The 22,122-nt window shown below is 36.0% G+C and overlaps 2 protein-coding genes across 2 annotated transcripts in view; one reads left to right on the forward strand and one right to left on the reverse strand.

Annotated features, from left to right (window-relative positions):
* Nucleotides 1-22,122, forward strand: part of Ca-alpha1T (Ca[2+]-channel protein alpha[[1]] subunit T) — a 117,711-nt gene that overhangs the window by 79,633 nt on the left and 15,956 nt on the right. The window contains exons 16-24 of the mRNA XM_071587903.1: nt 9,024-9,229; nt 10,791-11,044; nt 12,853-13,026; nt 15,101-15,380; nt 17,793-18,358; nt 19,675-19,867; nt 20,163-20,312; nt 21,417-21,578; nt 21,702-21,920. Coding sequence (XP_071444004.1) covers nt 9,024-9,229; nt 10,791-11,044; nt 12,853-13,026; nt 15,101-15,380; nt 17,793-18,358; nt 19,675-19,867; nt 20,163-20,312; nt 21,417-21,578; nt 21,702-21,920 — 2,204 coding nt within the window. The remainder of the gene's footprint in view (nt 1-9,023; nt 9,230-10,790; nt 11,045-12,852; nt 13,027-15,100; nt 15,381-17,792; nt 18,359-19,674; nt 19,868-20,162; nt 20,313-21,416; nt 21,579-21,701; nt 21,921-22,122) is intronic.
* On the reverse strand, nt 930-7,682 carry LOC139691084 (neuralized-like protein 4). The gene is made up of 5 exons (XM_071588829.1): nt 7,382-7,682; nt 6,723-6,831; nt 6,353-6,526; nt 1,793-1,883; nt 930-1,264 (listed from the first exon to the last, which is right to left on the reverse strand). Exons 1-5 carry the CDS (start codon nt 7,656-7,658, stop codon nt 1,097-1,099), a joined length of 819 nt encoding a protein of 272 aa, XP_071444930.1. The 5' UTR covers nt 7,659-7,682; the 3' UTR covers nt 930-1,096.

Consider the following 22,122-nt stretch of genomic DNA (forward strand, 5'->3'; position numbering starts at 1 on the left):
GCTGGTCTAGCTTGCTAAGTGTGATCATGTATGCGTTTCCAGTAAGATTAAGAGTAAAGATCCCAGCAGTGTATTTCTGTATACATTAACACTTTCTTTACATTTATCTATCACATTTAGGGGAAAGAATTCTCCAAAGTCGCAAATACAATTCGGACATTTATTACACTAGATACTCTCTTCTACGTCACGGTTGTGATGAAGTCACCTGTTTGGAAATGTAGCTGTCAACTCTGGCGGATCGGCCCTTCGAAAACCTGATGGCAAGCCGAAAGAGACTTGTCGGGGTGCCAGAGTCACAAGAACTCCTAGAGGCGTCTGCAGGGCAAAATAAATTAAAATGTTATCTTTATCGAGTCTCGAACATGTTATTCAGGGTCACAACATTTTATTAAAACAAAGAGAGCATTAGAGTAATAATATGGCCTTCGTGGCAAAAAAGTTCTCGTGATTCGTGGAAAATCTTGAAAGTGCTGATACTCAAACCAGTGTATAATTGAATTGAATATTAAGGAATTTCCTATATACAGGTATTCTTCAAAAAGATATTCTCATCTTGATTATAGGGATAGTTTTGAACTCACGGAGTTCTCATCAATTGGTTTTTTGACCAAAACCTATCAGTAATCAAAACTTGTAGATTTTCTACGAGTAGAGTCTTGGAGCATAGATTTACACAATTATCTTATGTCTAGCATTATTTAGTGTTTCTTCATTTAAGCGTCATATTCAACACGTATTTAGCAATGGAATACTTAATATACGCAGAATCAAAACGCTACATTGACATCAAAAAATAAGCAAATCGACGATATTTTAATGATTTACTTTAATTTTACTATTATAATTAATGGAATAAAGGATTACGTTTGAATTAGGAAAACATTGTGAAATATTCATTTCCATATTTAGTACGACGCCAGCTTGTCAAAATAAACTTGATAGAGCATAAAAATATTGCAGACAGGAATACTAAGTATTAGACTCAACGTTTCATTGGATACACCACAAGTGTAAAACCCACCAATACGGCGCAAAAATGTGTGATAAAAAAGCGTAGGATTTCAATACTTCTCATTTTATCATCAAATTGCTATTATGATGATGGATCAACAATAGTGCCTTTGGCTGCGTTATAATACAACTCGAAAACTCCATATACAACTTCTGGGATGTTGGATGCAGCAGGACCTTGGTCGACACCATTCACGAAGAAATGCAGGGTTCCTAAGTTGTTCACCGATACGCCAACACGATCTCCGACCTTAAAACGTTGAATAAGAACATTATCAATCGAAGAAAGTTGTAATTGTTGCAAACGTGTATCAATGGATTTAAGTGGCCGAATGCATGCTAGCCGACTCAAAAATGAGTGTTCGGGTAAATGTTATTCATTTGATATTCTCTTGGATAGGCATTCTGATGGATGGCATTCAAGTATATTATTATTTAAAAGGGATTCCAATGACATAAATCCATTTGAAGTATGCATGCACAAGTACAAGTAGCGTGAAAAAATAATTAAAGAAGTATCTTATGCGTGCCACTTACAGTTAATGTACGTGTGTGTTTATCCATTAAATGAATCGTATTTCAAAACAATCACTTAGAAACATTTAACTTGGCAAAAAGACCAATTCTACTCAATGGAATTCAAATTTCTAAACGCTTGCTCCATAAGAAATATATTACCATTGGATTGATTTATTGTTTAAATTATGTATAATATTTGTACATTTCAATTTAAATATTTTTTCTTTTTGAACAGTTATTGTATGAATGTGTTACTTACCTTTAGCTCGTTGAAATTCGTTCCATAACCCTTAACCTTTTCGGCTCCATTTATATATACACTTGTGTGATACATCATCCAATTTCCAGACCTATAAAGACAATTTTCATTTAGTAACATGGCATTTCATAGAATTAAAGACCAGTTTCCAAAACTAATGACAGAGTTTTAAAGATCATCCCTTGCGACTGGGTGCCATTATCCCTCTATGATCACTTTAGCCAGGGCATTAATTGTTCTTATTCTTGTGCTTTTTATCAATTTTCTTTTCGTTTCATTGTAAAGTTCAGCTATTGGCTTGCATTTTTTAAAAACCCCATACGAAGAAGAAAGAAGTGTTTTTCTAATTATATTGAAAATAATCAGCTAGCATTGCAATATTGAAGAATAAATACAATAGCTGTGGGAGAAAATTAGTGGGAACGAGACAGAATGGAAGGAAGTTGTGGTTTCGATTGAAAGGGCTAAACGGAAGCAGTCGTTGAAGTACTTGGGAAAGAAAACAAACAGAAGCAATCAGAAATATCTCTAACAATTACAAAATGATAACAGGAGACGCAAGGTGATTTTTGATATATAAATGGGAATTATATTAAGTAAGTAGAATAAGAAAGTTTCGTGGCGTTACTTTTTCATGAATACCTTGTATTTCATCAGACCTTCTAAAGTATAGCCTGGACCCGCAAAAAATAAGTCCTGAAACTGATCCTTCATCGGCGATAAAACCAAGGTTACAATGCCAACAAATCTCCAAATTCAGGCATTATCCCAGGATCCAAGGTTCTATTTTTACGAAAATTGTATAAATAATGAAGCATTTAAAGTTTTTTTTTCAATTTTTACTCGTAAAATATCATTGGAAGAATCCAGCTTAACCTAATTCTCTCGGCGAGGGAGTGTTTTCAGATTTTAAAACTGAAATTATCAGGCTTGTCAATGCGTACACAGATTTCAGTTAAGTTTTACTCATGTAAAATAATACATATTATATATATATATATATATATATATATATATATATATATATATATATATATATCGAGCTTTGTTCAGAAAAGAACGGTTAATTTTAAATTCAACGTTTTGGAGAGTCCAATTGTCAAAATTATTTTTATTATGTTGGTATAAATGTCCCTAAAGTATGATCAAATTTTCAATGGTATTCATTGTTTACTTTGTCTGTGGCAGCCACGTTTAGGTTAGACGTGTTTTATGAGCTCAACGATTTTCGTTTGTTAAAAAAAATGGATTCAAGAATTTGTATCAAGCCTTAGTTTCGACTTCATATCCGTAAACCTATGTTTCGTCAACTGTTATAACGCGTTTCAGTTATTCTGCATCGTCGTTGACTTCATTTAGTGACTACAGAGCAACTTCCATTCGCTGTTGTTTTTGTTCATATTTCAACAATTTTGGAACAAATTTTGCTGTCACACGTTTCATACCAAAACGTCCGGGCGTCCGGGGCGTTCGTCTTCTTTAACGTCTTCACGGCCATCTGGGAAACGCTTATACCGCTCGTAAACTCTTTTTTTACTCGTGACAGACTCACCATAGGTCTTTGTTAACATTTCAAACACTTCGCAACACTTTATTTCATTTTTTACGCATAATTTGATACAAATTCTTTGATCCATCTTTTTTAACAAACGAAAATCGCCGAGCTCATAAAAACACGTCTAACCTTAGCGGCTACCACAGAAAAAGTAAGCAATTAAGACAGCTGAAAACTTTATCATGCTTTAGGGACAATAATACCAACATTATAAAATAATATTGATGATCGGACTCTCCAAACCCGCGAAATATGAAAATTCCCATTATTTTCTGAACACACCTCGTAAGTATATTTTTTTATTTTATATAAATTAAGGTATAAAATTAAAGTATTAGAAGTTTACATGCAATTTTCACGGTGCAAAGAGTTAACAAATAGAATATTTTGTGAATTCAAAAGTACCTTACAACTATTTAAAATAAAAAATATAAACTGTATTGGTAGATCTATAAATGGGAATAAATAGATTACTCATGGGTGTAAATGGTTGTGCCGAAAGAACAGAGTCATTCCTCCAGAGAAGTTCAAGTAAATTTGTATCAGAAACGTTTAGATACTACCTTATTGGTTTTCTTGAAGCTTTATCTAAAGTCTAAACAATTAGCCCAAGTTATTTTTAAACTACTCAGAAGCAACTATCTATACATCTGTCTGTCTATACATCTGTCTATACGTCTATCTATACATGTCTCTATCTATACGTAAGTCTATACATCCTGGCTTCTAGTATTCATTTTCTGGGAGTCATCTGCTTTCGGTTTATAGGAGTTGACTAATAATTCTTCTATACTAAATTTTTAATAATACTTATTAATATTATTAGTATACCTATATTTATATACTTATATTAATATTCTTATATCTTCTTTCTAAAGTATTTACCAGCAGCAAGTTTTTTACCGCATGACAGTGGTGACACTACCGGATTCTGAATGGGCAAATTACAAGTACTAAAATTAACTTGTTGCGCTGGTAGCTTGATTAAACTTCGACTCTGAAAGCATACACTTGAATTAATTATTATGAGACTTAATGAGAAAAACAAATAAAAATGTCACTTTCCTATCACCCAAATGTTTTTTTTCAATTAGGTAAATATTTTGAAATTATAGTAAATAATAGAAATAACATTCAAAGTTTTTTTACTTTTTACTATTAATGTGTTTATTTCATGCAGCCAGCTACTAGAATATGCCTTCTTCGAGAAGATAAATTTAGAGCGACACTTTGGAGAAGTTATCCATTAAATATAAATATTTTTTAAATGAACATTAATCTTGTGATTCAACATTTGATCCTGGTATTTCAAGTAGCATTTTCCGTTGGTTCTTCCTAGTTGAATTTTTCTCTAGTCAAAGGAACCGTGTAGCCTCAAATATCACCCCGGAAATGTTACCAATTTCTGTGCTATTTTTGGCAGATGAATTAATGATTTTTACATAGAATAACATAAATTCTGTTGAAATTCAACGAATTACAAACGGGATTAAGTAAAATAATTTCTAAATATTTTCCACTAATAATTTTCTTCTCGTGACGACGTCTAGTCATAAAAAAACTCCAAAAACTTGAACTAATTCTCACAATTGCAAAATACGTCTACGTTAAATGTCTTTAATTTGAATTTAATTCCTTAATTTATTTCGTTTGAAAAGTATTTACTTGATAAGTATGCCTTGAAAGTAAAATATTTTTGCCAAATTCTGAGTGAAAAATTGCTTATTTTTTCAGAGCGCTCATAATTTAAAAAAGCAAATAGTATGTTTTTCTTGCCATTCCAACAATATCTCTTGGCAAATGGGAAAAATAACGAGAGAAAACCTGGGTCTTGGATTTGAAATAAAATTTAGGTAAATAATAATCACCAGTTAGATGGATTTTTCAGTCCAGGTAATTGATAAAAAATCTTTATTTAAAAGTCAACAGAAAACAAGGAAAAATACGAAAAATATTTGTGGAAGTGCGGATTTAAACCACGGATTTTAAGAATAGTCTTCAAGATCACCACTGCAGAACCAAAACGTTATATGAGCGAAATGTTTTTTTTTCATAATGCATGAACGCGCTTTTGATATAGTATTAATAAATTACCCTCTGAAATGGAGAATTTCTATCATCAGGAAGGTAATAGGAAAATAGATACCACCTCCCTAATCTTTTCACTGTATCTGCTCCTGCTCATGTAAGCTATCTTTCACCTTGATTCAAAGAAATATGCCTACGCAACCTGTAGTATCTCTTTTGTATTGAACCCTCCCGATTTGTAAGGTTGAGTTTCGGTGGTTTATTACCGATCATTTCAAATTATTTTTTCCTTGGAAAACATCTATTTTATTACTCCATTTACATACACTCAGAGTCGTGACAAGATGAAAGATGTTTTTACATTTTATCCCTGTACCAATATATTTTTAAATGTTGTTAGCAAAGGAAAATATATCGGAAATACCTTGCCTGTAAGAAAAGAAAAGCTGTCTAATATAAATGTTGAGTCCATGTTCAAATGTTTAGTTGCTCAAAATTCCTGGCGAGCACGTTCTCAGAGTGAATTGGTTAATAGACAATTTCTTTGTCACATATGTTTACTCTTTAGTCAAACGCCACCCGTAAATTTGCTATAATTAGATAGGCAAGGAAAATGTATGATTCGCAATGAAAATTTAAAATGACGCTTTTTTGGATGTCATCCACATGAATGGACAACATTTTATTTCCAGCTAAATATTCTTTATCTATTAGAAAATACACACTCTCAAAATGCCTAACGCTAACGAGGATTGCACAATTATTTAGCAAAACTAAAATAATATCACCTAATATATGCTTACCCTATACGATCATTGTATCACTCACTAATATAGCGTGTTTATAAATTTTATCGGTTAAATGACAGACAGCTGACAGGCGATTCTCCCAAGGCGTGCCCTTTTGGCGAGGAATGGATGAAATAACTCGAGCTTGGATGGAGTAGCTAAGCTATCATCTAATAAATAATTACTTACTTCAGATTATACATGTGATCAGGTATATTAAATGACTCTGGAATATTGCTGGTTATTCCAATTCCAATGCTGTAACTGAATTTGTTATGCTTCTTATCCAGACGTACTTCAAGCCGTTCATTTCTTCGAAGAGGTCTGTTGGTCAGAACCACTCCATTCAGAGGGTCTTCTAAGCTGGAAAGTTGACCCAAATTAGAGAGAGGATAAAATTTACATATAAATTCAAATTTTCTTTAAGATTGGTTGGGAATTGCGGGATTCAAGATGACTCGTGCGACTCAGGATTCATCATTGAAATGCTTCAAGGTATCAAATACTTCAAATTAAATGTAGTAGTTTCGCTTTTACTAATTGTACCATTGATGCTCACTTTATCTTCTCCGCTGATCTTCCGTCGTTACTGATGCCAGCGTTAGTCCCACATTTTGGATTAAATAGTAGCCTCTCATTTGTATGGACTGTCCCATTGACTCTATCAGCTGAAATTTCGGAGAAGTATATGACATTCAGATACACTTCTCCAAGCGGTGCCACTTTGAAAACTATCTCCTATGGTGAAGTCTGTGATTATATTAATCATTTAAGTTTCCTTCATACGGAGTAAGTAATTAATTATCCATCTGAAAACTCATGGTGGAAATTTCATTTTATAAACTGAAAATCACAACAAGAAAATTGCTTAAATAGAGTTGAATGAAGAAATTTATAAGCCCTAAAGTTCGGACTAAATTTTTACAACTACCCTTAATTCGCAATAAATACTGTGTACTCTTTTACGTACGTATTGATGAAAATAGGTCATGTAAATTTACAACAAATACAGATCACATTCACGATGTTCTATTTTCTGTTTACAAATTGTACATTACTAAATTGATATCAACGCCAGTTTCGCCTAGTCTTATCAACTCACAAAGCAAATGGGATTAAATAGGTGCACAATATATTACATAAATCCTAAAAGTTAATACATGATGAAATTGCTACGGATATACGATATGTGTTCAGAAAGAAATTGAAATAACTCACCACGGATCACTCCCTTGATATGAACCTCTTGTTCATTGCCGCAATGGTAGGCAGTCTGCGTCAAGTTCAGTGTTATGTTGTTTGTTGCAGAATCTGACTTGGAAGCGTGAAATGTTGTTAACCATTCACCGTCTGCTTCCTTTCTACTATTAATTACGAGATTCAACTTCCGGCTGGATGTCGATGTTGTTTCGCAGGTAGGATCTGCTACGGCCTCTCGTACCACTTTGTGGAAAATGAGGAACTGGAAAAGGAGCATTAAGAAGGAGAAAGCCATTTTGCAAAGATAAAATTTCGTCTCTTCCAGCTCGCAGTACCGATAGAAATGGCCTAAATTCATCTCTAAAGGGTCTCATAAAGGTTTTTTGCCCTTATCTTCCGCATAAAACGTTTTCATTGGCCGGGGAGAAGTTTAAAAGAGAAGGAGGCATATAAGAGTAGAGATATGAGCCTTCGTGGAAGGAATGCATAAAAAGTTATCATCTATATTTTTTTCCGCCTTACTTCTTGGAAATGATTCCAAATCTCTGATGACGCTGTAAAAATGAAGATGAAAGAGAATGTATTGATTCGTTAAAAAATAAAGTTTAGGTCACTACCTCTCTGATAAATATTTCAAAATCCATTTTAATCTCTATTTCCAAGACTGGTTACTGTGGCTGATGTTTTCACGTTTACTATGCAATTCTCCCCGAGCGAATGTGAATTAATCTTCTTTTCCCTTGAATTATAAAGGATACTGCCTCTCTTGCCATTATGTTTCCGTAATAATTTAACCGCCAAATTTGTAAGCATATTATACTCCCTACATTCATAACAACATAATTTTCAGAGAAAATCGATTTCCTGACCCTGAAAACCGATTTTCTGACGAATAAGCCTTAATTTATTTTTTCTCTGCTTTCAACTACCATTCGTTCTTTTCTCCTGATTGTCATAATTCCAGAATGTTTTATGGTGTATCGAAATACTTCAATCGAATTATATTATTATTTTTATATCTGTTAACATCGTTGTGATATGTATATATTTTTATTTAGTGCCTGCAGTCATTCCATGATGCCAAATCAGATTTATCGTAGGTAAAAGTTGATAAAATTCTACCATCCACTTCAATAAGTTTTTGCTGAGAGATGATTCTGCGCAATTTTTCACAGTCTAAATTCATTGACATATCTCTCATCTTGGATATCATAAATGTGACCCCTTCGAATGGGATCATTTATCGCTGAAGGCATAGGGAAAGATTTTCGTTGCTGGATAACAAAAGTATCGCAATTAAAGAATACCTATATTCTTGGTTTCTTCGATAAAAATTCAGCAATTTCGTTCTTTTGGGCCTCATCCAACGTTTCCCTTATTCGGATTCTTAAATCTTAACTTCTAACATCGAAATATATCTTGGCATGGTATATTATTTTTCCGCTGAATCATTGTGGCTACACAATTGAGGACCTCCTAAAGTTCCTAAAAGATACAAACGGGTATAATGTCCTCTGCTCCCAAAATAAATGCTTTCCACCAATTTACAAAAGTAAAGGAGACACATCCATCCATCCATTCGAGAGTCAATCACTTCTGGTATGACCTTGGAGTTTCGACATTAAAAATGTTAACCGAATACCGATGATTCTCTCCACAGAGAACAAGATGCTGTACGGTGGAGGTAACGGGGGCTCTAGGCCATCGGTGGACCCTCCACCGCTTATCACACACACGGCAGCCACTCCGCAAGACTCGCCCAACACGACCCTCGACACGGGATTTCGTGACCTAGGGAGCCGCCTGACGGCCCCAGAAGCACTGTATGCCAGCTCCCTGTCCATCGACTCCATCGACCGGTCATCGGTAAGTAAGGAGTAAAGTGGAAACATGGAAGCTAAACCGAGCGTTTGACACCGTCTCTCTCCACGAAAGTCTTAACGCCGCAGAACAAAGAAGTTAGCTCTTTACTAAACAGATATTCCTCAAAAATCACCTGTTGCACTCTCTCATAAAGCCATCTATCGGAGAGATGATGTAAGATATCATCATTAAATAATAAAATGGTGAATAGGGTAATGTGACTTCTCAGCATTATACAAGCATCAAAATTATTTGAAGTGTCATTTCCTGGGAAGTGCCGATTATTAGGTTATCCAGTGTTCATTAATTTCGTTTCAAGACGAAAAAATGACAAAGGTCACTAAAGCGCTCTTTCTAATGACCAAGGTAAACACCAGAGAGATGAACTTGGGATCGGGCGTCCGGAATAGAATAGAAGAGGCGTTGATTTGTCAGTGTTGGTAAGTGATACAACTGACTTGAAAATTACATATTCGCTAACTGCCTCTAGAGCGGAAGTAATATTTCCAAATTAACAGAATAAAAAAACGAAGAAAAGGGGAAATGAGGTGGGGGACATAGATGACTAAAGGAAAAGTAGGCGGAGTCAGATTTTGCTCTCAGCTCGCGTGCTTGCAAAAGCGGCGGCGCCGGCAACGCGGAAATTGACGGAGGGGTGGAGAGTCCTTCGTCTTCTTTTTCCACCGTCGACCACTTCTGAGGCACCATCTTAGGGGTTTCAGACAAATTGGCCCAACCGGCCACTTTGACCAGCAACCTCGAGTTCACTTTCATGGTCAAATCTGCAGAGGCCAAGATTTATGAAGATTAATTTACGCAATGTTCTTTTCAGTGGTGAATTCAGGATACTTATCGTAACGTTAAAAAAGCGTTTTTGTATCGATGAATTAGTCAAATGCAGATTTCAGTGCTTACAGCAGAAATAGATGCGATAGTTATTTCTATCCTATTCTTGAATCTAACTACAATCGCCGATAAACAGGTGCGTTTAAAGGGACCATCGATCGCCAGTCTACACTGGCGTCGGGAGAAATACAAAACAAACGCGTTCGCGTAGGCGCAAAAGCTTAAGTCGAAAGAAGAGTTGGAACGCTTAAAGGTTTCTTCCGAGACTTAGCACAAAGTTCACATCCAATATTGAACATCAAGATTTCAGTGACAAAAAGAAGTAGATATATTGTAAAAAGGTATTCAAAGAGGACGAGAAGACCACGAGTGTGGCTCATCCTACCCCTCTGTCCCCCAGTCTACCAAATTATGGAAATATTGCATGACCATTTCTTTTCCTTCTTTTGGGGCGTTGACGCCCGACTCTAATTGGACGTTATATGAAATCTCCTCCAATCTAAAACCCCTTGAATCTGTTAATTTTTGATTTATTCTGCCATCACATCCCCACAATTTCCGAAATTAAGACTTATCCTTCCCCTCTTTTGCCTTTTCTCCTTAACGAGCTCGTGAGTGCTTTCGTTTCCGCTGACGCCATTGTAAATAGTGAATGAGTATAAGAATTTTTCACTTCTCAATTTCTTTCTTCCCTACCTCACCTTTTATTTTTTTACAGTCGTCCCAGTGCAGCATCCCTGGCCTCCTGAAGCCTCCGCCGAGCAAGTACGTCAACAACAACTTGTCCCCGACTCCCGGCCGTAGGGTGAGCCTGGTTGCCGTCGTCAGCCATTCGTACCCCGCCCACCCACAGTCGCTGTCCCCGGGTCCTCCCGCCACCGGACTCGCCCCGAACGTTTCCTACCCGTCGTCCGCCTCCCCGGCCTCCTCGCAGGCCACCACGCCCAACTCCAGGAGGGAACCCACCATGAGGTGAGCGGCAACCGATATCCTGGGAGGGCGGCAACCCACAACACGTCTCATACTCCCGCGATAACCTTTGATCATTTAACTGCCAAAAAAGGAGGGGTCGACCGATTACTGAGGTCATATGGACCATTAGGGATTGGTGGGGAGTAATGTGGGTAGAAATAGGATTTTCAGGGAATGGAGGGAGGGGGATGGAGAGAAAGCGGGCGCCAAAAGGTCTATGGATTAACGTTCCATGCGACACACGCCGTGCTCTCCCCCATAGTATATAGGGATCGGGATACGAGTAAAAAATCCTATAACCTTCGAGATTCAAACTTGGGTCCTCGGCATGCGAATAACAATAGCCATCTCACCAAACCGAGATCTTGGATCCATTCATTCGACGCAGGAACAGTTTGACCAGAGTCGCCAATGCAACTTCAAAACTGGATGCGTGAAAACTAGTAGAATATACTCTTGTTTTGACAGAGGTTCAGTCATCCGTTTCCATGGTTTCCATACATTTCGTGGAAAGTGAATTGTTTGAAGTTGACGTGAATATACCGAACAACATTTTTTAGTCGTGGTGATCTATAAAAGTTAATTAATTAATTTTCAGTTGACGTAATTATCCTGGTTTTTAAATAGTAAAAAAATCGATATTATTGAGCGATTCGTTTGGACTAGGCAATAAGCTAATTTCCGGTACTGCTTTAAATAATTAAACCAATCAGAAATTGATTTGATATTTTTTCAATTATTCCCCGTACGATTTTGTAAAGGCGTGCAAGAAAGTGCTCCTCTACCGAAGACAGGTTATAGGCACCAATACCTTTCTACCATGAGTAACAAGTTCCCTATCTATAACAACTTAAAAATTCACTGACATAACAGAATCTTAGCTAAAGCCAATTGTTATTCTTTTTCCAAAATTCATTTTAAAAGTTCAAATATCACTTTCGCAGAATCATTCAAGTTATCCGATTGATGTGCTACCCGGATTATTGTAAATACCTAAAATACAGTTTCAATTTAGATCTGAATGACCGTGGATTCGATTTTATTCGAATTTCCAACTAATTCGATCCGGATATCAAGCTCAGAATATCCAATGTAGGAAAGGCAGGGAACAGGTTTTTTCGATAAAATTGTAGCTTATAATATAAACTGCATTATTAAAATATCTTTAAAATTGTAATTATAACGTCACTGAGCATAGTAGAGTCACTGAGAGATTCATAGAGTCACTGAATTTGATCATATGGAAATTTAAATATTAATTGTTATACTACAATTTATGTTGACGCATGAGTATATTTTCCGAAGTGAATCGCAAAACACACGACTCGTGAACTAGCATAACAACTGTATTTACCGATGATCAGAAATTCTAAATAAAAGGAAATATTCTGATGTACAAATTATTTAATCGCTTAAATCGTAGAACAGGATTACCCAATGTCCTGATCCAATAACTCTGTATCTTATTCACAGCCATAGTTCATACTTTAACGTGAGATGGCCTTCATTTTTACTTTTCGTTGCATCTTCTCACGAAATTTAAATATTTGAGTTGGAAATCAAGATGAATCAAAATATGTAAGCCATGGCATGCGTTGCCCATTAACCAGAGTTTTGTTCAAAGGAGCGCTAATATTCAATTTTCTACTGCCAAGTTGAGAAATTATTTATATCTTTATTGAAATATATGGCAAGTCTCCACGAGAAAGTGGGATTCTTTCATGGTGAAAGTACTCCCTAATCTACTTGCGAACAGTTATTCTGATATTGCTAACGTGACCGTAACTTTCTCATCCGGTGCTATGCAGCCCCCCGAAAATGCAGCGCGGCTATTCCTGGAAGCTGTCCAAACCGTCGCTTCGGCGGAGGTCGTCCCGCTACCAGTCTGGAAGTGGGGCAGCGGCCGATGAGGGCGCCTTTGCCGAATCCGATGGCGTGGTCCTAAACAATAACAACAGCAACAACTACGTGCTCAGCCCACTGTAAGCATTTATTCAAAATTCTAACAATAATAACTTCACGCTACAAGACACGACTCACTATGATGATGATTGAAATATGACTAATTAGCATTATGAGTTCCTCTAAAAGAAATAGCTCACGCACGCAAGGATTTAGAGCATAAAGTAGGCGAATAAGTCAGAAAAATTACGGATTATAATTGCACAATTATTTTTAACTCTTAAAATTTTATGTTATTATTATTGCCAACTGATCATCAGATCTTAACGTGAGTAATTTGTCGATAAGTTAATTCAAATAGGGTTTTTAAATGGGTCTTCGAATTCTTTTCAAAGCATTCATTCTATGTCGGCATATAGGCTTAAAGATTAATGAGGGCAATCACCTTTCTTGTGCTTGGCAGAAAATAATGAACGTAACCTAGTTCATAGAACTCATCCATTAAAGATTTGTTGGCGAGCTCAGAAAACGCTCAACATTTTGTAGGCTAATTCATTTTCGTTTGCGTTAAAACTTAAAAAGTTGCCAATAAGATCATTTAAACGTAAGTTTGGAACCATTGGCTGAAATATTTAATGATTTGTTGCAATCACGGAAACTTTTGTTTGGGAGACCTCACTTCAAAAGAAACTTCTTCCACCACGTATTACAGTAAATCTCTTGCTGCAAATATCAGTTAGAGGAATCCATGCCATAAACAAAATATTGAATTAGATACTCATGTTTTCCCTGAATACTTATTGAATTCAAACATTACAAGTTTCCACTGATGGTCTTCTCAAACCTCCATCTTTCATGTCCCTTCTCAATCCTTTGGTGCTTACAATTCTGTGCCATAAATTACACTTTTGTGACTGCTAAATCATGATGCTCACAAAGTTGTCACTTCACGCAATATGAAACATTCAGAATGTTCATGAACTGCTCATTTTCACTTTTAATTGAATGCATGCAAAATATCGAAATATGAACAATTACTCCAATAAAACAAGTCGCTGGTGAAACCTAACTACTTATCTATATTTTTCGGGAACACTTAATACTTATGAATAAAAGCTAATGATACTATAACTTAGTGGTTTAATTAATGAAATAAATACTCAGAAGTCATTTCATGATAAATATGACAAGAAAAATGAACAAGCAGCTCTAGCTACAAAATGACCTCAAGAAAAATAATTAAACTCATCTGTGAAAACACTACATCAAGACGTAAATATAAAAAAGGTTCTTTCAGGGTGTAGTTTCCTCACTTTAGTATTATCCCTTATGCATGAAGCACCTCAGCACTAACTTCATTGCAGGTAACTAATATTTTATAAAGTTATGGCTGAAATTCGATGCAAATCGACCATTTCATTAATAATTAAATGAATATTTCCTTTTTTCAACATATTCCAATGTTATATATTATTCCATTTGAGCTCAATGCCGTTAATAGTTATGTAAAATATTCCACGAGAATTATGTGATACCTCCATAGTCAATTGATAACCCCAATAGTCTTCCAATTATTATGATGCAAATTAAAAAGGGCAATCCTTTTATCCCAGCCCTAAAATAATATTATTATGTTCAAAATATTAAATATCTAAAATGAAGTAAATATATTATATTCAAGGCAATCGATGACTTAAGTTAGAGCGATGAAACGATTTTTACGTGAATTTTGAAAATTTACAATTCTTAGTTTGCTAGAGAATCGTAGAAAATTGAAGAATTTAAATCAGAATAAGCAATACAATTATTTTAATAATTATTTCATGCAATAGTTTTAAAACTACTTCACTAAATTTAAGTAAGACATTACTTTAGATAATGACCGAAGTAAACTTTTTCCTGACTATCGAAATAAACGCAAGTTCATTAAATTCCATGAAGTCCACACAATTTCATATGAATGAAAACGTTTCGAATCGATGTAAACATTGCCCTTTCAATATCGACTGAAAAAGAGCAAAGATGTGTATGCTTGCTAAAGCAGTTGTGTAATTCATGCTCATGGGAGAAACGCGCCTTTCAGCCAGAATGTAGATCTTGGCAAAGGTGTAGCAGCATTGGTGAATTGATCACACGACGTTCTCATGTCAATAGGTCTCTCATCCGCAGGCATTCCCACTGCAACGGCGGCCTGCTCGCCAGCATTCGTAACGACACAGGTCAGCTGGGTAACGGGGGCGGCGTCTCCAAGGGTCAGCCATCGTCGTCCGTCGCGGCCCCCAACAACAGCAACCACCTGGGCGTGGGCTCGTTCCAGCCCTCCTCCGCACTCAGTCCCCAAAGCTCCATCCGCAGTCGGCACAGCTTCTCCTGCCAACCGCCCCACTCGTCCCGACCACCCTCCGTCGTCTTCTCCACCACGTCATTCGAGCAGGTAAGACTGACTTTCTGGAGGATGCTCAGAAGCGTTAGTCTGAAAATTAAATAACACTTATGAATTATTGTAATTATCGGTAATATTTAGAAAATTACGCATTAAGTGCATACAGTCAGATATTCATAACTTTTCTCATACCATTCTTATTGGCTCAACGTTTTTCTTGTTCCTTACATACTGGAGGCATGAAACTCATGCTTACCAACAGTAAGGCATGTAACTACATGTATATGATTATTTTTATGTTGACGATCCTTATCAATTCTTTTACATTTATATATATATATATATATATATATATATATATATATATATATATATATATATATATATATATATGTGTGTGTGTGTGTGTATATATACATATATATATATATATACATGCATACACATATATATACACACAATATGTAAATAAAAAGATAATTTTTACATTTTTGGAGTCGAAACTTGTTAACTCCGGATGTGATACTATTTTTCTAAGATTCATGTTGTGTTAAAGAGGAACCATAAATATAAATGAGGAAAAGGAAAATGTTAGAAAGAAAACAGTTCATTATACATGCTAGTTTAAAGTAATGTGTGAATACATTGGAATACCCGAATCTATTTTAAATTTTCAATTCTTTTACATATTTTAAATATAGCCTTTCATTTCGGCATTTAATGCTTTATGGAATATAGGAATTCAGGCAATTTTTGTTGTAAAACATTTTTCTTATAGCTGAATAAAAATTTATAAAATATCTCCCTTTTTGGGTTGAGAGTATCGAATGTCGTAAAAAAGAATCACGTAATGATCTTAGCCACGACATCATAATTATTTTTCGTGCCCCATTTCACTTACTCATTAAAATGGTAAGTGTATTTCAGGTGTAATGAGCTGTAGTTATTGATATTGTTTTTTAAGTAATTTGATCTGGTGTTCTGGAAATTTTCTTGAGTTAAATTGAGTAAAGAAAATTAATATATCACCCTATTATAATAGTACCTGATAAGGAAACCGCAAAATACATGAATATTCCATACGATAAAATGAAATCTGAAAAATACCCATCGTATAAGTACAATCAGGCACCATAGGAGAATTCGTAACTTAGTCGCAAATCGATATCAGATGTTATTTTTCCTCAACTCGTCACAAAAAAATACAAAAACGCAAGCGGATTTCCAGAGCATCGTATTAAAACTGAAATTGCCAGTTGTTTTAGTTGAGTGGGTAGCGTGCTCATGTGCAACATCGCGACGGAATACCTGTCATTGCCGGTTTAAAACTGCTCCAATTTTCAAAATATATGAAATTTACCGAATAATAGTTTCCCGATTAACATTTAAAAGGAAATTGTAATAGCAGTAAAAATCACGAGTTAAAACCAAGTTGTCGTTTTATTTCACTGTGGCTTTAATGTTCGGAGATAACATGAATTTTTAAATTGGGAAAAAAACTATAAGACCAAAACGCATTAAAGTTGGAGAGTACCAAAATTATTTTAAAAATTTTCACCAATATTTTTCCAAGGCAGAATTTTATTCTCTGCAACAGTTGTGAAATTACAGGCCGACAAAGTCTTAACTGCCGTCCTGCACTCCGAAAAAGATGTTTTTTTTTCAATCAAAGCAGTCAAATTTCATTTTAAAATTTCGAAATATCTCGCTACTGTTGCATAATATAAAATAAAACATACCCTTTGTTGATGCCTCATATTCATCAAAACCCTTTTCTCAGATACTATGGCTCCAACCCGGAGTCTACATAATTTTGAAACTAACTGTAAAAAGGATTTATTGTTTTATTGTCTCTGTGCTGAGTGACGACGGTACACTACAATCGCAATATCATTTTTTCGTTGAGATTATTCAAATTATTATTCTTTTATGTTTCGTAACCAAGCAATTTAGTGTCGATAACTTTTCCAGGTACTTTCAAAACTTTAAGCAAAATGATGCGCCATAGTAAGGGTACGAGCAGTCAAACGAATTTCCCCAAGCAGTACGGCTTTACAGAAATCACAACTTCCAGTGCAACCACCGCCGGCACAAGAAAATGAACTTGGTCCCCGACCCTGAATGTGTGACTTTCATTGACCGTAGAGCTTGCTAGTACGAAAAGAGCTCTTACCTCGCACATCAACTATTCCATCAATTTGATTACTGTGTTCTTTTTTGGTTTGTGGAAACAATAGTTTCTGTTCCTCGTAGAGGATTATTCCAATGCCTCATAATAATTAGCATTCTTAGTCATCGTTATTAGTTAGCATTACTATTAGTATCGTAATAGCTTGGGTACAATGTTGTTGCTCCGCCAATTTGATTAGGACATCACCTTTGACGTCCAAATTTTAGTCACGAGCAATTAGACCCCACGAGTTCAACTCAATTAATCCTCCTCTCCCATTTCCGACGACGCAGCCGGCGTGGAGCGCGACCGGCGACCGCCTCTCCCGGCAGAATTCGCTCTGTGAGCACAGCCGGCACCACCGTCCCCTCTCCCAGCAGCACTCCAACGTCTCCTCCTCCTCGTATCCCATCTGCGCCCCCACGGCCCGCACCCACCACCATTACCATCACCACCACCACCACCGCAACTCCCTCTCGGCCATGGTGGCCGCGGCGGCCGCCGCCTCCTCCGACCGCAAGGCCAAGAACCTCATCGAGTCGCCGCACTCGGCAAAGGCGGCGGCGGACGAGGGCCCGGAGGCCGCCGAGCTGGGAGTCGCCAGCATCTCCAGCTACGCGACTGGCGGAGACGGGCCCAGCTCCGGGGGCGGGGGAGGAGGGGTGGCGGCGGCCGCCGCGGCGATGGGGGCGGCGGCAGCGGCGGCCGCAGCGGGAGCGAACGGAGGTGCCCCCGGAACCGCCTCCTCCTCCTCCGGCGATGTCCACAAGATGAAGAAAATCTTCGTGTTCTTCGAGCCACGGGGTTGCCTCAAGGAGAAGGACGACCACTCCCTCTACATCTTCGCGCCCGACAATTCGTGAGTGCATTATTCCCTTTAGTTCCCGGTGCTTCCTCCGAAAGTGCGAGGCTACCTCACCAAACTGGTTCACTTTAATCTGCCACAGACTAGATTCCTTGATAAAGGAGTCCAGGCTAACGGCGAAGGAGAAATGGGATGAAATGATGGGAGCACAGAGAAAAACATGGTGGACGATGGCATCGCCATTAAAGAGTAAATATTTGACAGAATCATAGAAAAAAGGATCAGAGAAAAAATATTATGGAAGCTATCAAGAGTAGAATTTTTTGATGAAATTGCTTGTAGAAAGAAGGAAAAAACACTCTTAAAAAGAGATACTTTACAGTGGATTCTTTGAATGAAATTAAATCTTAAATTTTATGTTTCTGTTGCATTTCCCCGTAAAATGTGAGAAGTCCTGGTGAAATAGACCCATCAACTTAGCTAATTAATGCGGATGTATATCTTTTAGAACGATTTTAAAATTATAGCCTGGTGTAAGAAATTTTTGTTTGAGATTTCTTTATAGAAGTAATATTTTTGGAAAAACAGCTACCTATATGTCAATGGGTAACTGTTAACCAGAGTTACCATGGATGAATTATGCTTCTACAATACAGATGATGGGTTATAAAGGGAAATGGAATGTTAATTTACACAATGAGAACCAAATGATTGTTTTGTACCTCCTATTACCCTGTAAGTTGTGACTTAGAATTCCACAAAGAGCTAGAATGTCTTTCTATTGGTGTGGGCCAAAATAAAATCCAACATTAAGCCAAAATTGGTTTATTTGGATCCTAGGGTTATGCATGAAATCATAAACCTAAACTAGGTAAAGGAGGACTATTTGGCACTCTAAGTAGTATGTGGAGCCTTGAATTTATGTTGTAAGTTCTTACTAATGCAATGATAAAACTGGAATGAAAAAAATATATATTTTTGCCAGATGCTATTTTGAATACCATTATAATATTTAGAAAATTATTTTGCTACTAATATAAATATTTGAAACTAACATGCAAAATGTTAATGAATTTTCAACAAATCATTTTATCCATTTGTATCCATTTAATTACTTTATCCATTGCATCCTTTCATTGTATCTCTAAAGATATAATGAAAACCTCTCATCTTGATTATCCAAGTTCACAATATTTTCTACCCTAAATGCCTCGATTTGAGTAACAATTTGACATTAACAGATCCATAATGCCTTACTATCTTCTGCATTACCTTGATATGTACATTTAGTAATTGAATACTTTACCTTGTTCTTCTAAAGGTAATAGTTTAACTTTAATTTCATCAACCCTGTATTTTCTTCACAACAGCATACGGCAGATGTGCATATGGTTTGTGGAGCAGAAGTGGTTTGACAACGTTGTGTTACTTTTCATCGCACTCAACTGCATCACTCTTGCAATGGAGCGGCCAAACATACCAACCATATCCAAAGAACGGCTTTTTCTATCAACAGCAAACTACATCTTCACCGTGGTGTTTGCTCTGGAAATGTTGGTTAAGGTGGGAACAATCTTCTCATGTTAATTTCATGAGTTATTAATTCCTAGAACTAAATATGTATTAGGTAATTGGATTCTTAACTTAGTGAAATAGAAGTGATTGAAGGAAGAAACGATAAATCAGTTAGATATCACCCCATGAATGGTTTTTCTGTTATCATGTTGAATATCCTTTGTTGATAATTAGCATAATCAGAATTCAGCACTTTTTCAAATTAAAATTAACTGTACACTTTCTGAAAAGCTTTTAAAATCAATGCTTTCCTAATGCATTTCTTTATATTTCATTTCAAAAGGTTATTGCAACAGGGATAATTTATGGGAGAGATGCATACTTCACCTCTGGATGGAACATCATGGATGGGTCCTTAGTTGTTATTTCGATTGTTGATCTTTTAATGTCAATGTTCTCAGAAGGCAGTCCACGAATATTTGGTATTCTTAGGGTAAGTAGATACAAATTAATACTCTAAAGATAAATTTTATCCACTTCCTTTAAATTCCACAAAAAAATGTCAGGCAAGTAATACCTGACTAGAGTTTATCCCTATTCTCTTTCTCACCAAGTTTTCATAAACAGTGACACAAAAATAAAATCAGAGATAGCATTTTGTAACATTTGAAATAATGGGGAATATCTTTGAAATGAAAACATTTGTTCCCTGGAGTTACTATGTATTATAAATAACATTTTAGCATCTGTCAGAAGGAAGCAGAAATTCAGCTAACAAAATCTGAGGATTTTTGAGAGCTGAGGACTCTTTATTTATATTGATTTGTGGAGGAAATTCTTTTTGTAATGAAATAATTAAAAAATATAAACTAATTCATACTATTTCATTGTGATAATGAAGTATGCTAGGAATTGGAAAGGAATAAGATGACATTATTTAAGTCTCAGAACCCTGACAAATTACTTAACAGTATAATTCCACCCTGAGGAAATGGCGCTCAGCCAGCTATATTCATTCATTGAACCAAAACACACCACCCTAATAGTCTCAGCCTTATCATCACCAATGTCTCCATGCATTCACTGAACTTTCCATAGCCAATTAGATAAATCTCTTGTTTTTAATGGCAATTAGGGGATAAAAATTAAGAAAAAAGGTACTTTCTTGCCCAAATGTATCTAATAGTTATCACTTTCAAATTTGCAAGAGTTTAAAGATGATTAAAAACAGATCTTCAGTGTTAAAGCATGTAAAACAGAATTGAAAAATACAATCTGGTTTGCGGTAATGCTAAGTAAAAAAGGGTTACCTACCTGTATTCTAAACTATATTTTCATCTGAATAATTCTCAGGAGTGATGGCAGAGCATTGAAAAAGTGCCCTTTCAAAATGACATCATATGATCATTAATAAGGAATGAAAAAATAACTCTCTACCTTGAAAAATTCTTCAAGATTTCTCCCTCTCGAAAAAGAACCTCTATAAATATAGTCGATTCTTGCTCTGTGTGCAAAATTCTCATGAAAGGAGATACACAAATATCTTTCTGAATGAATAAATATTTTGAATATTAAGATGAATAATACTCTTTTACAGGTATTTCGATTGCTACGCTCATTAAGGCCACTAAGGGTAATTAACCGAGCTCCTGGATTGAAGCTTGTGGTGCAAACACTTTTATCTTCCCTGCGGCCTATTGGCAATATTGTCCTAATTTGCTGTACTTTCTTTATTATATTTGGTATTCTTGGAGTCCAGGTAGGTTCATTAATTATTTATGTAGAATTATATCATTCAGTCAAGTTTTTATAATATTTTTGTTCATTAATGGCTTAATCGCCCGGGATAAAAATATAATGTGCTTCTATTTCACCATTACAGCTTTTTAAAGGTGCTTTCTATTACTGTGAAGGACCAGATGTAAAACACATACGAAACAAAACAGAGTGTGAAGCCACTAAAGATCACAAATGGGTTAATCGTAAATACAACTTTGATGATTTAGGAAAGGCACTAATGTCACTTTTTGTGCTGTCTTCCAAAGATGGATGGGTGAACATCATGTACACAGGTCTGGATGCAGTAGGAGTTGACCAGCAGGTATGCAAGTGGTCACAGGATGTTTAATCATTTTTTTCCTTACTTGAAAATTGGGGTAACTTTCACTTTACTTTTCCATTTGGAAAATTACAGAAAAGTAAAAAAAGTCCCTTCTATTCAATAATTAATGAGTATCAACACACTCTATTTACATCTATTTCAATGATAACTCGTATTTATTTTAATGGAATTACATGGTGAG

Source organism: Hetaerina americana, unplaced genomic scaffold (assembly GCF_022747635.1).
Source record: "Hetaerina americana unplaced genomic scaffold, ioHetAmer1.1.p SCAF_3, whole genome shotgun sequence".
NCBI lineage: Eukaryota > Metazoa > Arthropoda > Insecta > Odonata > Calopterygidae > Hetaerina > Hetaerina americana.

Bases quoted from the DNA above. Each gene is read 5' to 3' on its own strand.
- LOC139691084 (XM_071588829.1), bottom strand. From the start codon at position 7,658: ATGGCTTTCTCCTTCTTAATGCTCCTTTTCCAGTTCCTCATTTTCCAC. The intron at 6,527-6,722 runs GTGAGCATCAAT...TCAACTTTCCAG, and splicing joins AGATCAGCGGAGAAGATAAA to CTTAGAAGACCCTCTGAATG. The intron at 1,884-6,352 runs GTAAGTAATTAT...TTGTCTTTATAG, and splicing joins GATCACATGTATAATCTGAA to GTCTGGAAATTGGATGATGT.